This window comes from Apus apus, chromosome 2 (assembly GCF_020740795.1).
Source record: "Apus apus isolate bApuApu2 chromosome 2, bApuApu2.pri.cur, whole genome shotgun sequence".
Taxonomy (NCBI): Eukaryota; Metazoa; Chordata; class Aves; order Apodiformes; family Apodidae; genus Apus; species Apus apus.
Window position 1 is genome coordinate 152753969 of NC_067283.1, and position 14832 is coordinate 152768800.

At 49.2% G+C, this 14832-nt stretch overlaps 2 protein-coding genes across 16 annotated transcripts in view; one reads left to right on the forward strand and one right to left on the reverse strand.

Moving 5' to 3' along the window:
- The first annotated feature begins 136 nt into the window (after positions 1–136).
- On the forward strand, positions 137–1446 carry RPLP1 (ribosomal protein lateral stalk subunit P1). The gene is made up of 4 exons (XM_051612492.1): positions 137–308; positions 401–475; positions 747–864; positions 1329–1446. Exons 1-4 carry the CDS (start codon positions 237–239, stop codon positions 1406–1408), a joined length of 345 nt encoding a protein of 114 aa, XP_051468452.1. The 5' UTR covers positions 137–236; the 3' UTR covers positions 1409–1446.
- Positions 1447–2239: 793 nt separating this feature from the next.
- The window catches only part of PTK2 (protein tyrosine kinase 2), a 219306-nt gene continuing 206713 nt past the window's right edge, over positions 2240–14832 (reverse strand). For all 15 annotated transcript variants that reach the window (XM_051612464.1, XM_051612462.1, XM_051612463.1 and 12 more), the window contains 5 exons: positions 11857–11896; positions 10897–11003; positions 5979–6134; positions 5415–5495; positions 2240–3520 (listed from right to left, as the gene is read on the reverse strand). In XM_051612464.1, coding sequence (XP_051468424.1) covers positions 3308–3520; positions 5415–5495; positions 5979–6134; positions 10897–11003; positions 11857–11896 — 597 coding nt within the window. In that variant the 3' untranslated portion in view covers positions 2240–3307. The remainder of the gene's footprint in view (positions 3521–5414; positions 5496–5978; positions 6135–10896; positions 11004–11856; positions 11897–14832) is intronic.

Below are 14832 nucleotides of genomic sequence, written 5' to 3' on the forward strand. Positions count from 1 at the left end.
CGGGCCCTGCTCTGCCGCCATTGGCCCGGCCCCCCCGCGCCCCGCCCCCTGGTTTGAGCACGGATTGGACGGCGCCTCCGCGCGTGCCCGCTCCCCGCGCTGCCATTGGCTGCGGGCGCCCTATAAAAGCGGCGGCGGGGGAAGCGCGGCCCCCTCTCCCCGCCCGGCGGCCCAAGGTGCTGCGTCCTTCAGCCGAAGCTAAGGCCGCTCCCGGCGACTGGCACCGCGCCCCCGCCATGGCATCCGTCTCCGAGCTCGCCTGTATCTACTCCGCCCTCATCCTGCACGACGACGAGGTCACCGTCACGGTGAGTGTCGCGGGCACAAGATGGCGGCGGGAGGCGGCGTGGCCGGGCCGGGCCGGGCCGGGGTTGTTGAGCATCGGCCGCTCTCGTTGCAGGAGGACAAGATCAACGCGCTCATCAAGGCGGCCGGAGTGAACGTGGAGCCGTTCTGGCCCGGCTTGTTCGCCAAGGTGGGTGAGGGGAGGCCGAGGGGGGAGCCCAGGGCGTGGGGGGGTGTGTGTGTGTGTGTGAGGATGTGGGGGCACCGGGGGGGGGGGGTGGCCCACCCTGCCCCTTGGGCTGCCAAACGCTGCCTTGAACGAGCGTAACAGCACCGAGTCGTGGGGCCGAGGCAGCCCGCCGGCGTGTCAGGCTGTGGTTTCACCCCAGCAGCTCCCAGGGGCTGCAGCGAAGCCGCCGCCCGCGGGACCGACGCTTTACTCTGCTGCTCCTTCTCCCCAGGCGCTCGCCAACATCGACATCGGCAGCCTGATCTGTAACGTCGGAGCCGGCGGCGGGGGAGCCCCTGCTGCTGCCGCCCCTGCCGCTGGTGCTGCCCCTGCCGGCGGGGCTGCCCCTGGTAAGTTGGCTTCTGCCTGCTGAAAAGGCACCGCTGGTTGCCGGCTGGAGGATCAGCTCCTCCCCGTGCAGTTTCGACGTGGTTTGTGCTAGGCAGGATACGTCTGGGTGTCCTAGAGGAAAACAGACCCTCGCCTTTAGACAGGCTGGAATGGCAGCTGGAGTCTGTACAGGACTAGTGTTGCCTCAGAAGTAAAGCTGAGCCTCCTGTGTGTCATCTCCTTGCCGTGGCTAGAGGGAGAGCACCTGCTTTCTTTTTTAGAGTGGGTAGGAATTAATCTTGAAGGCTCAAACCTACTTTCTTAGCAGTGGAGACTGTTCTCCTTGGGGGGTTGGCTCAGCTTGTTAGGGTTGCTCGGGTCCTGCTGCTTGGGGTTAGTCCCTGTCTGCCCAGTCCCGTGGGGTGTGTGACTTGAGAGCTGATAAAATGGAAAAAAAAATCCTGATTCCTTTCTCCTTTCCTAGCTGAGGAGAAGAAAGAAGAGGAAAAGAAAGAAGAATCAGAGGAATCTGATGACGACATGGGGTTTGGTCTTTTCGACTAGTATTTTTGTACCTGTCTAATAAAGAACAGTTCCTTGTCTCTCGTGTGGATGCACGTGGAGGGCAGTGGATGAGGGATGGTTGGGATCCTGCAGGGGCTCAAACTGCTGCTGTGTGTGTCCTGGGGCTTCACAGCTTCCCCTCTGGGCTCTTGGTGCCTTAAAAGGCAGAGTCTTGCAGTGCCAACCTCCTGGCCTGGGGTGTGGGGGGGTAGGTGTGTGTGGGAGGGGTGTGTTTTTATTCTTTTCCAGGAAAAAAAATAATGGGGGGTGGGAGGGGTGGTCTCTGAAAAACTGCATTGAGGGGTGGGTGAAGAAGAGTGTGTGTGTGTGTATTCCTAAAGTGGCTTGTGCACCCTGCACTGCCCCAGCTTTCCAAACGAGATGGAAACAAGCTGGAGCTTCTTTCTCTCCTGAAAGAATTTAGTCTGTGTAAGTTGATTCTGAGACCTTGGGTGCCAAAACAGTCCCTGCCAGCTGCCCAGCTACTATACTCCTCACCCCCACCCTGCTTTTTGAAGAAGCCTTCCCCTAGGAAACCTGGTTTTAAAAAGTAGAGGATTGTTGAGGAGTGACACCAAGTCATTACAAGTCACCTGGATGGAAACACTTTGACTTGTTCCTGTGCTCAATAGCTGGAGGAAAAGCTGCTTTCTGGGAGACCTTAAACCTTGGATTTCCTCCTTGCCTGCTTCATGTTGCACCCTAAGTCCTGCAGAAGTGGAAACAAACTTGTGGATTATAGGATGGGGGGGGGGGAATTCCAAGCAGAGAAAACTTGACAGTGGTTTCTTCTGCAGTGCACATACACACACACAAAATACAGCCAGAAGGTCACTGGTAACACCTTTTTAATAGGTCAAAGTAACTGTACAGTTCATTATATTCTTCCTGAGAATAATTTATATCCCTCAACAGCAAAAAGGGAGTGTGGTTTTTTTATTTTAACAGAACAGATGGCATAACTGGAAAACCAAGGAAAAAATCTAATTACACTGCTCTACTGTAACTCCTCCCAGGCAAGATAGACAAAAGGATGGGTTAGTTAACTACAGTGGGTTTAAAATATTCCACATGGCTTTAATCTGTCCTTATAAATTATATAAAAATGGGGGACATGACTGGTTACAGAACTCCTCTAAATGCAGCTCTGAATTGCTCTGGTACAAAGCAGCATTTTTTGCTTCCAAGGAAAACAACGTTGCTACAAAAGAACTGGCACGTTATTCTGGTGGAAAAGAGGAGAGGTTTCAGTTGTGTTCTACAGCTACTTCCAAACAAATGCTCCACACGTTCACATAAAAGTAAAAGGCAGGAAGATGAAGAGGGCTTTAGTTTTTTTTGTCTTGAAATGACCGAAGTCTTGAAAATATAGCTTTTTTTATTCTTTCTCTGTAAATTGTGATTAGCATATTGCGACGTAAGTGTTCTAATAAAAAAAAAAAAAAAAATTTCCAGTCTGGATAGTTCATACACTGTGGGCAAGAATTCTCAGCCCTGAGGTTTCCCCGAATTCTTCACAACCTCTTTCTCCCACCTGCTGCTCCAACAGTTCTGGCTCCGAGACCGTGGCAGCTCTAGGCGAAGCGTGTCCCGTGCAACGGTGTGAAACCCAAGTGTGCTCCATAGCTCTGCCGCCTTCCCCAGGAATTCTGTACAAACTTCATCTTGTGATAATGCCACTTTTTTTTTTTTTGAGACTCCCAGACCAGCTTGGCTTCAGGCTAAAAACTTTAATGATGAGAGAGAAAACCAACAGCTGTCACGTCAGTCGGGCTGAAGCGAGAGGCGCCGGAAAGCCAGGACTACACGGGGTTCCTCCTCACTGCTGGTGGAAGGTGAAGGAACATCCTTTTGCAAGCAGAACTCTCAGACGGGCCGGTGAGACTCTGCCCTGGGTGCCTAGTGTGGCCTGGGGTGGCTGATCATTTTCAGTCTGGCTTGATCAATAACATCCAGCAGGTTTTTGGCATCCACAGCCAGGGCGTGAGCAGCTGTCAGCATCTGCTTCTTGTACTCCTGCTGCAGGCTGGTCATCACGTACTGCTGGGCCAGCTTCATCTTGTTAATGAGCTCAGCCAGGTCCGAGTTCAGCAGCTTCTGGGCCATCTCAATCTGCAACAAGGAAGTCCCACCAGCTCCAAGTCACTCACAGCAGAGCAACAGCCCCATCACCTCCCTCATCAGCCCCTGCCTGAGGCTGCCCGGGGAAGCCAGGGCTGCTCTGTGGGCACCACGTGGAGCAGAGGGAATTTCACCCCCTGCTGCTCCACGCTGTGTGGAGATCAAGAGTCTGCTGCTGAGCCAGCCCCTCTTCAATGGCATCAAGACCAAAATTTAGTGGCTTTTAACCTGCACCTTGAGAGTTACCTTCGGTTCCCAGGTCCCTATCGCCATCACTCTTCTCATTACTATTATTAAAGTAGCTCTGAAGCATAAAAGTAGCTTTAAAAATATGAGAGACAAGAGGTCAAGAAGGCAAGATACAGGTACCTTAGCAGAACCACAGAGTGAGGCAGGATGAGCTCTGTGGAGAAGGACTTTGGAGTCCTGGTGGACAACAAGTTATCCATGGGACAGCAATGTGTCCCTGTGGCCAAGAAGGCCAATGGTATCTTGGGGTGCATTAAGAGGAGTGTGTCCAGCAGATGGAAGGAGGTTCTCCTCCCCCTCTACTCTGCCCTAGTGAGACCCCACCTGGAGTGTTGTGTCCAGTTCTGGGCTCCCCAGTTCAGGAGGGACAGGGATTTACTGAAGTCCAACAGAGGCTACAAGGATGATTAAGGGACTGGAACATCTGCCTTGTGAGGAAAGGCTGAGAGACCTGGGGCTGTTCAGTCTGGAGAAGACTAAGAGGGGACCTTATTAATGTCTAGAAATATCTGTAGGGTGGGTGTCAAGAATGAGCCAGTCTCTTTTCAGTGGTGCCCTGTAATAAGATGAGGAGAAATGGCACCAAATTACAACACAGAAAGTTCCAACTCAACATGAGGAGAAACTTCTTTGCTGTGATAGTGACAGAGCACTGGGACAGGCTGCCCGGGAGGTTGTGGAGTCTCCTTCTCTGGAGACATTCAAGACCCATCTGGACATGTTCCTGTGTGACCTGCCCTGGGTGTTCCTGCTGCAGCAGGGGGGTTGGACTTGAGATCTCTTCCAACCCCTACCACTCTATGATCCTCTAAGCTGGCAATTACTGATCCATGCTCTCGCTTTCTCATTATCACACTCATTCAAGGTTTTGAGGGAAAACAGTCTTACTCCTGACCCATGAACTTCACTGAAAGATCTCAGTTGCTTCTCATCCAGAACTAAGCTACTGAGGGATATCTCATCAACACCTTTCACTTGCACCTAGTTAATGACTTTGTGTACAAGTTGTAGTTTAGTGAAAGACTAAACTTGCACTAAGTTCTGTGTAAACACAAAGAGAAGGCTCTGGAGAGACCTCACAGTGGCCTTCCAGTGCCTGAAGGGGCTATAGAAAGGTGGAGAGGGACTTTTTGCAAGGGTGTGTAGTGATAGGACAAGGATTAAAACTGGAGAAGTGTAGATTTAGGTTAGACATTAGGAAGAAATTCTTCCCTGTGAGGGTGGTGAGACACTGGCAGAGGCTGCCCAGGGAAGCTGTGGCTGCCCCATCCCTGGAAGTGTTGAAGGGCAGGTTGGATGGGGCTTGGAGCAACCTGGGCTGGTGGGAGGTGTCCCTGCCCATGCAGGGGGGTTGGAACTAGATGATCTTTAAGGTCCCTTCCAACCCAAACCATTCTTGGATACCATGTATGTGTCGAGTCCTCTTCAATTACATCCAGTTTTAAGTGTCTACACTTCAGGATATGTCCACACAGGAACCGAGTTTGAATTTATTAATTTAAAGAAGAATTATAACCTGAGATTTCATCCTGCTTAGTGAGTGAAAACATGCATGTGCAGAGAAGAAAGAGCCAAATCATGTCCAGCCAACCTGAAATGTCATGACTGAGCAGCAGGTGAGTGGAGCTCTACGTACCTCTCTGTGGGTGCTGGCAGGAAGCACTGGCAGGCTCTCATCTACTGTTGCCAGCAAGGTTCTTAATGCCAAGCCAACCTCCTGAGAAAAAATATCAATTCAGAAAATAAAACTTTAGAAACTTGGAATGAATGGATGAGAAACTTGCAGCTGGAGTGCAGGAAGCAACCAACTGGCTGCATCCCTCATCTGGGTAAGAAGGGAGCTAGAACATGGCTGAGGGACTTGGAAAACCCCTCTTAAAATCCCATATTTCACCACAAAAATAAAATGCCAAAGGGGTAATTAAACCCCCTTTCTTTTTATTAAGTGAAATGCAGAGAAAACTGCACAACTCACTCCCCTGGATAGGACAGGCATGCTGGGGAATAGAAGCACCATTCCCACCATCCTGTTAACAGCATCCAAAGCTCCAGCCCTCTGACCACAAGTTACCTGACCCACAAACTGCTCTTCTACTTCCAGCTTCCCAGGAAGCTTCTCCTGCACCACCTGAAGACCTCACGCAGGAGAACTCCTTCAGGAGAGGAACCAAGCACTGGTTTCAGGCAGTGTGTTCCCTACCTTTACCATGGGCACATACTCCTCGGGGGGAGCTGGTTGTATTTTGCTGGACATCTCGATCACCGCTTTCACCAGCCCCGTCACGTTCTCGTAGACCTTGTCATTGGAGCGGTCCAGGTTGGCCGTGGGAGGAGGGCTGATCTCCTGCGGCTGGATCTGGAAGCAGAGAGGAGCTGTTTCACCTCCTGTCCCCCAGCAGATGGGGCTCAGCAGCTTCCCAAGCTCCGGGAAAGTCTCCAATTCACAACATCCCCACCCTGGACCCGCCGGGAGCCCTGTCCTGGCTGAACACACTTGCTCCCGGATCTAAAAGAAGCTTCCTGTAGTTCTTCTGACTGACCCTGACCTGTGAAGTGGATACTAAAGGATTTGTACCAGGATTTCCCTGAAGAGCTTGTGGTATAACTCCCACAACAGAGACTAAAGGAATTTGAGGAACGAGGAATACAGAGTACTTAGCACAACCAGTGACGGGTCCCTCGTTCCAGAAAGTTGTTTTGTGCCCCAAAACAACACCAGAGCACATCGTTAACTTACTGAGAGAGTAAAGAGAGAATATTGCAGAAAACATGATTGTTTTGTTAATGAAAATTCACAGTAGATGAACTAAAATGGGTGTCACCAGTACAGGAGGGAAACCCCAAAGGTTTTCATCCAGTTTGTTTCCAACAGATGAGAATAAAACCAGAGTCAGTTAAAAAACTCGTAATCCTCACACATGCAAAACCTGCACGGAGTCAGATCTGACTGGAGTGAGATCCAAGGCAGGCTGAAATAATCCTGGGTCAGAAAACAAACTCTGAAAACTTCCTCGGTATCTCTGCCCCTGAACTGTAGCTACAAGCACCCCAGCTCCCTGGGATGTCCAAGGATGTTCAAGCAAGCACTCAGGAGGGAGCAGGAGGTTAACAAACGGATTATTTCCAACTGGTCACACAGCAGCTGTTCACCCTGTTGATCTGAGATGGCTCGTGGCATCTCAGCCCACCACACTGGGTTACTGCTACTTCTTACTACTGGTCCTAGCTAGAGATGTTGCTCTGGAAGCACCCAAGGTACTACCCTGATGAGACTATAAAATACTCGGATGGAACTTGAGGAAGGAGCACAGGATTTAGGGCATGGTGAGTCCACCTTGCTGATTTCACCAAGGGGGTGCTGACAACAGCGGTTCAATCTAGTTATCGATTGGAAAAACACCTCAGGAAAAAGAACATTGAAATTGTCTCCGTCACCAGTGAAAGGCTGTGATTCTAATTGGTTTCAGCAAAATCAAGAAGTTAAAGACAGTCATCTGGCAGAGTCACATGCAAAGACATTTTGGGACAGGGCACGTACACACGCGCTCACGCACTGCTTACCCTCCATGGCTATGGTTGAGCAGAATGTGGGGGAAGGTTAAAGAAATTTACCAAAAGAAGGGAAAAAAAGAAAAACAATATTAATAAAACTCAGCAGGAAAAAAAAAACAAAACAAACCAACAACAACAACAAACCAAACCCAAAACCTGTGTAGCAATCAGAGACCAGTTAAAAAAAAAAAAGCCTTGCAACAAAAAAGCATCCTGAGGAGTAGGGGCAGTCATTCCTGTTAGCTCTTGGTCCTGGTGTTAGGGAAGCCCAGTGTGCTGGCAGAAGGGGAGGTGTTTGCCAGGCACCCATGCTGCCTGCTCAGGGAACACCTGGCAAGAAATCATGCAAAGCTGGACAGGAGCAAGCCAGCCTGGAGAGCAGGGAAGTGGTGAGTGGAGCAGAGGGCCTCTGCAACAGCAAGAAACGACGTGTCCTCTGCAGCCCTGCTCCCTTCACACCAACAGTCTGTGCTCAGCTTCAGAACGCGTTGTGTTCAACTTTCTGAGCCTTTTGTTTGTTTTTCCTTCAGAAAAGCCATGATAGGAAATACGTGGTGGTCCAAGTGCGCAGCTCTTGCTGGCAATGCCTGATCACAGCCATGGTTAAGAACTGCCAAGAATCCATTCTAGATGGATTACACCCAACTCAACTCCTACAGCCAGGTCCAGCATTCCAAAAGTACAGACACCTGCCCTTTAACACTCTTTTTAAAAAATTGTTCATACCCAACATCAACAACAGCACTGCTCTGCAGACTGTGAAGTCATAAGTTTCTTTGTCTGGACAATCCCAGTTCCCTTTGTTTGAGGGAACTGGGATTGCTCAGTCTGGAGAAAAGGAGGCCGAGGGGAAACCTTTCCATTCTCTACCACTACCTGAAAGGAGGCTGGAGCAAGGAGGAAGTTGGTCTGTTCTCCCAGGTAACAAGTGACAGAGAAAATGGGCTCAAGTTGCTCCAGGGAAGGTTTAGATTAGATTGAAAAAAATTCTTCATTGGTAATTAAGCACTGGAAGAGGCTGCCCAGGGAGGAGGTTGAGTCTCCACACCTGGAGGTGTTTAGAAGACATATGGATGTGGTGCTGAGGGACATGGTTTATGCATTGGACTTGGTAGAGTTGGGTTAATGGTTGGTGGAGTGAGGTTATGGTTGGACTCCATGATCTTAAAGGTCTTTTCCAACCAGAATGATCCTGTGACTGCCTGACTTTGCCTCAGCAAGTATCACAAACCCATGTATTTCATGGTCCACACCTTGAAGGCTCCTGAGGGCAAAGCAGTTCTGATTTTAGTTTGTGTTCTGCAGAAAAGGGAGGCTGCAATGGGAATCTGAAATGGGTCTACACAAAAGGCATTCTGTAGTGAACCCCAGAAGCAGCTTCAGTTTAGGACTGTAGACAATAACAAAGCTATAGGCTACAGAAAAATAATGGGCTGTTTTCTTGAAGGGGCATAAAGCAATTCAATTTAAAGGAACTTGTAGAAAAAGCAAATCAGCCCTTCTTTTCTCCTGAGCTACTTAGGACATGACTCTTGTTCACTTGTTATTAGTGATGACACTGGCTGCCCAGGTTGTTTTGCTGTCAAAGGACATACTTCAGAAAACATTTTTCATGTCCCAGTACAAGCATTTAGAAAGGACATTTTAGAGAAGCCAAGTTTAGCAACACATCTCTTACTGTTTTTTGACATTTTCTGAGGCCTGGCTACTTGAAAAGCATGGGCACCAATTTATAATAAATAATCCTGTTGAAATGCACCACTGCCTGTCTGCTTACACTGGTCCTTAAACATTCTGGTAATCTCAGAAGAGAGCAGAGACAGGCAGGCAGACCCGTCTGTGCTGAACAGACTGCTCTGATGGCAGGTTTTGACTTTCATTCTCAGGCAAACTGGGGTTTTCCTGTATTTTCTTAAACCACCTAAAGATAATGTCACTGATCACAACAGCCACGTCTCCCACAATGTGGATTCCTGTTCTTTACTCCAGGCTCGGCCAGGTTGAGGTCAGCAGGAGTTTCTCCTTCTGTGAGGAGTTGTACCACTGGCACCAGCTGCTGGAGGACAGCAAGGATTGCCCTGGTATATCTGCAGAGGCCTGTGCTCCAGTGTAGATCCTGCTCTCAGGAAAGAGCTGGAGGACAAGCACATCAGTCCCTGGGCACTACTGATGGCATCAAGTGACAGAATGGGAGCAGCAGTGATCCTGCCTGAACACTCTGGTCAGTTAATCCTGCTGCCAGACCCACACTCTTTGTAGAGGGGTATTTGGCTGCAAAGGTGGCGAAATAATGAAGTGAGGGTCCCCAACCATTACTAGATCTAGCTGCTGGAAACTGCTACTATCTGAAATAGCTCCAGTGGTTCCCCTCAGGAGGCTCTGGGGTCACTCAGGTTTTTGCTTCCTCAAGATTAGGTCATGGAGTCCCAAAGGCAGGGGAACAATATCTAGAGGCCTCAATTTAAAAAGTGACTGACATACTAAGGAGCAGTTCCACTGACACCAACTGCAACAGGGGACAGGACGTTGTGTTTCACAGCACCCTGCAGCATCTCTCTGCCAGGGAACCAGAAACTTCCATTTCTGGCTTTATTGCCTATTTACTGGAGGTAAAACAACACATTAGAAATTACCTCAACCACAGGTCAGACAGCCCTGACCACACCATTTCCTCTCTTTCCTTGTTCCCCAGAGCTAGTAGGGTTTTAGGAACCTGCAGCAAGAGCTTTTTGGAGCACCAGAGTCCAGACATGTCCCACTTCTCTTGTGACCAAGGACAGGATACCTGGGTACTACCAAAGTTTGGGCTGGAGCAGCTCTGCTCTGGAGACAGGCTAAAAGACTTGGTGCTGTTCAGGCTGGAGAAGAGAAGGCTCCAGAGAGACCTTAGGGCACCTTCCAGTGCCTGAAGGGGCTACAGGAAAGCTGGGGAGGGGCTTCTTATAAGGGCTTGGAGTGAGGGGACAAGGGGGTATGAATTAAAACTGGAAGAGGGGAGATTTAGGTTAGACATCAGGAAGAAATTCTTCACCATGAGGGTGGTGAGACCCTGGCCCAGGTTGCCCAGGGAAGCTGTGGCTGCCCCATCCCTGGAGGTGTTCAAGGCCAGGCTGGATGGGGCTTTGGAGCAACCTGGTCTGGTGGGAGGTGTCCCTGCTCATAGCAGGGGGGTTGGAACCTGATTGTCTTTAAGGTCCCTTCCAATTTTAACCATTCTATAACTCTGCCTGAGTAACAGGGAACCCTGGGTTTGCTCCTTCCTGAGCAGGGAACTGGGTCCATTTGGAGATCTCATGTGCTCTTCAAGCTAAAACTAAGCTCACTTGGGAAAGGTTCTGGGTGAGGAATAGGCTGAATCACAGTAAGGGAGGATATGAGCCTACCAGTTCACTCCCCACTTCCCCAGAGAGCTGCCAGTGCATGTTTGCCTCATGACAACATGAATCTGGGAAGCTCAGTGTCATTTTTGCTTTCCACAGTCTCTACTTCAGGAACAGCAAACTAGCTCAGGACAGTCATTTTTTCATCTTTCTGAAGTGTATTTCACTTGAGACTGAGCAATGTACCTTCACACCCTCGTTGTAGCTGTCCACAGGGCTGTTGAGGCTTGCAAGGCTGCCCAGATGGCCGGGGGCTCCAGGGCGGGGGGGTTTCTTTGGCGGAGCTGCGTGATCTGGGTAACAAAACAATTGGCATTTCAGAGGATCAGCAGGGCAGAGCTGTGTCATTTTGGTCTGTCAACAGTACAAAGGCTACAGGTGCTTTACTGCAGCAGCAGAGATGTACATCGTAACGTCCCCTAAGGTCCCTTCCAACCTTAATGATTCTATGTGGCAGGGTTCCCTGCTCATGGCAGGGGGGTTGGAACTAGATGATCTTCAAGGTCCCTTCTAACCTTAATGATTCTATGATTCTAACGTGTCTTAGAATACATCCAGTTTGTAGGAGCTGCACTTGAACCTGTATTTCTACTGAAGAAATGCAGAGAGAAAAGGTTGAGGAATTTATCAAGGTTTCCTGTGATTTTGAGAAGGTGGCTGTTCTAGCAAGATACCTAAAAAATCCCTTGGTGGGGCAATTGTTACTCACCTGAGCACATGTAACCCCAGACTGAGAGTTGCTCACCCCTTCCTGCCACACATGCTGCCTGTGTCTGGGAAAATGGGATTTCTCCACAGCAGAAATCCAGGGTGTGATTCACCCTGAGACTGAGAAACCTAAACTCAGGTGCCTACTTTTGTTTTACATGTCTGAACTCCACACAGGGTGAAGTCTTGCAGGGTGACTCAGCTTCCTTGAGACACTTCCCTCCTGTGGATGATGAAACACTTCTTGGCTTCACTCCCTGCATCCTTGGGGACTGCCCAGGGAATCTGCACACACCGTGCATGGAACACCCATGTGTAGTTGTCTGGAACTGAACCCACCCCTTCTATCAAAACACTGGCATAAATCTGTGTTCACTACTGCTGCTAGAAGACTTGTCATCAAAGATTCAAACAACAGTGTGTGAATTTACTGCTTACCTGGTTTACCCACAGGCTGATATATGTGCTGGTTACCAGCCTACAAGGTAAAACAGAAGAAAATATACATTTAGGGTAGTTATTACAGAGCTCACAACTTCCACCAGCACCATCTCAACCAGTGAGAGTGGCCCAACATTTCCCTGCAGTTAAAAATACATCCCTAGTCACCATCATTAGCTAAGCTCCTAACTACAGGCATATTATTTATACAGTTAGGAAGACCTTTCACTTACTTTGTATCCTTCACAACAGCCCTGGCCTCCTTCATTACACTTTATCTTCCCTTGCTAACCAAACGTGGTGGTACATTCACAATCTTTTTTAGCCTGTATTCAGAGAACAAACTGTAGAAGTGATGGTGGTGAAGAACACATGGCAGTGAAACAATGAGGAGATCAAGGTATTTCTGCACTGCTGAATCATTTCCATAATGGTAACTAATCCCTAAGATGGTTTTTGGCTTTGTGGCAAAGCTCTTAGCCAAGATCAATTTGCTTCTTCATCTAGAAGTATTTAATAATAGATTGAAGTGACTTTCCTTGGTAATTATCTTCATGCAACCTCCATGCCAACCTCCGCTGCTGCAGGGAGCAGCTCCAGTGCCAGCACCATGTGCAGCAGGAGAGCTCCAGCAGGATGCACAGGGGGGTTCCCGAACTGGGAATCCCAAAGGAGCAGAGAGACCCTCCAGGAGTCCACAGCTCCCACCACAGCAGCCGAGGAGACCCAGGAGCTGCACCAGGCAGAGGAACGTCTCTGGTAAGTGACAGAGCTCCAGGAGCAGGTCAGTAGGTTGAGGAGTATCAGGGAGGGCAAGGGTTAGAGATGTGGTGAGAAACCCCCCCACCCTGGTACAGCCCTTGGATTGTTATCCATTCTTGATTTCTCATGCAGGCACCAACGAATTGTGGCAAGAAGTCCAAGGGTGATCCAGAGAGACTCCAGGGCCTTGGCATGGCTCCTTAAGGGTTCAGGAGCACAAGCTCCTCTGTCCCTCCAGCTGCAGAGGGGGTACCTGTGTCTCAGAGGGGAGGAGGATGTTTGTGCAGGAGGTTGGTGAGGGCTCTTGGGAAGAGCTTCAAGCTGGGTTTGAAGGGGGAAAGGGAGATACACTTGGGGGTGGCATGCCAGTGTTAGAGGGACGGTGTGACAGTGAGGTCCCTCCTGCTCCAAGGCGTACTAAGCACACTGGAAATGCCTTTATACTGATGCACAGCATGAGGAATAGACAGGAGGAGCAGGAAGCCCTGGCCCAGTCCCAGAGCTACAACATCACTGGCATAAACAAAACCTGGTGGGCTGAGTCTGTGTTGGAAGACTGTGACTGGGGGGATAATGAACTCCCACTCAGTTCTAAACTTGGTTGAGACTTGTGGCTCCAGCTGGAGGAACACAAGTCTGTGGGGGCTAATGGGATTCATCCCACTGGAACAGCTGGCTGATGTTGTCGTGGGACCTCTCTCTGTTATTTTTCAGCATGCTTGGGAGTCTGGAGAGGTCCCAGTTGACTGGAAGTTGGCAAATGTTTGCCCTATTTTGAAGAAGGAAGACCCTGATCATTACAGGCCTGGCAGTCTCACCTCAGTGCCTGGTCAAATTATGGAGAAGGTTATTCTGGGAGTTACTGAAAAACACTTGAAAGACAACACAGTCATTGGCCATAGCCAGCATGAGTCCAGGAGGGGAAAGTCCTGCTTAACCAACTTGATTTCCTTTTATAACTAAGTAATCTATCTAGTTGACCAAGGGAAGTCGCTAGATGTGGTTGGTTTGGATTTTAGCAAAGCTTTTGATACTTTCTCTCACAGTATCCTGCTGGAATAATACACTGGGTGAGCAACTGGCTGGTGGGTCAGGCTCATGGAGTTTCAGTCAAGGGGGTTACATCAGGTTGGTGGGCAGTCACCAGTGGGGTTCCCCAGTGCTCAATTTTAGGGCCAATGTTCTTTAATGTTTTTATAAATGACCTGGATGGAGGAATCGAGAGCACATTAAACAAGTTTGCTGATGATACTACACCAGGAGGAGCTGTGGACTCCCTTGAGGGTACAGAGGCCTTAAAAAGATCTGGGTAGATGAGAGAGCTGGGCAATGTAAGAAATTCAACAAGAGCAAGGGCAGGATTTTCCACCAGGAAGTAATGGGGTAATCCTGGGATGAGAGACTGCAGAGCAGCCCCATGGAAAGAGATCTGGGGACTTGGCTTGACAGTAAGTTGAATATGAGCCAGCACTGTGTCCTGGCAGCCAAAATGACCAAGTGTGTCCTGGGGTGCATCAAGCACAGAGTAGCTGGGGACTGTCCCACTCTACACTGCACTGGTGCAGCCTCACCTCTGTGCAGTTTTGAGCACCTCAATATAAGAACATACCTCTCTACTTCAAGCCAATTTCTATCAGTTTACTACAGAAAGCACAACCTTCAGAAGGTTAAGGTTGCATAAAAAATGTCTTCCACAGGGAGAAATCTGAAGTTCTTAAGTTCTGCAGGTGATATTCTATCAGCTTGATGCTTCAGAGCAGAAATGTAATGGGCAGAAATAAAGGAGAAGGTTCATCCTGCCTGTTCCAAGTCTGTAACTGCACATTTGAAAAAAAATCAAACTTCACTTTCAGGAACCCGGAGATTCAAAGTTCTGAGACTCTTCTGCTGCCACCACGAACCTCTGAAATGCACTGGCCACTGATCTCTCACACTGCCACACAGCTGTCCTCTCTAGTTAGAAAATACATCTGTTTTCTGCCAGCACCCTCAGTGATGTCATTAACTTTGATTTGTGCTGTTAACCCAACTATTTCAAATCTGACAACCCTGGGGGACGAGAAAGGAGTGAAGGGAGGAAGGACAGTAAAATTCCACTAAAACAACTCTTGCCTTTTGACTTCTAGCAAGTTGTGTAATTAAAAGTCTATGTCAAAAGAATGTGCCCAAAGTTATACAGCCACGTGCTCACCAGTCAGGAACTAGTAAAAC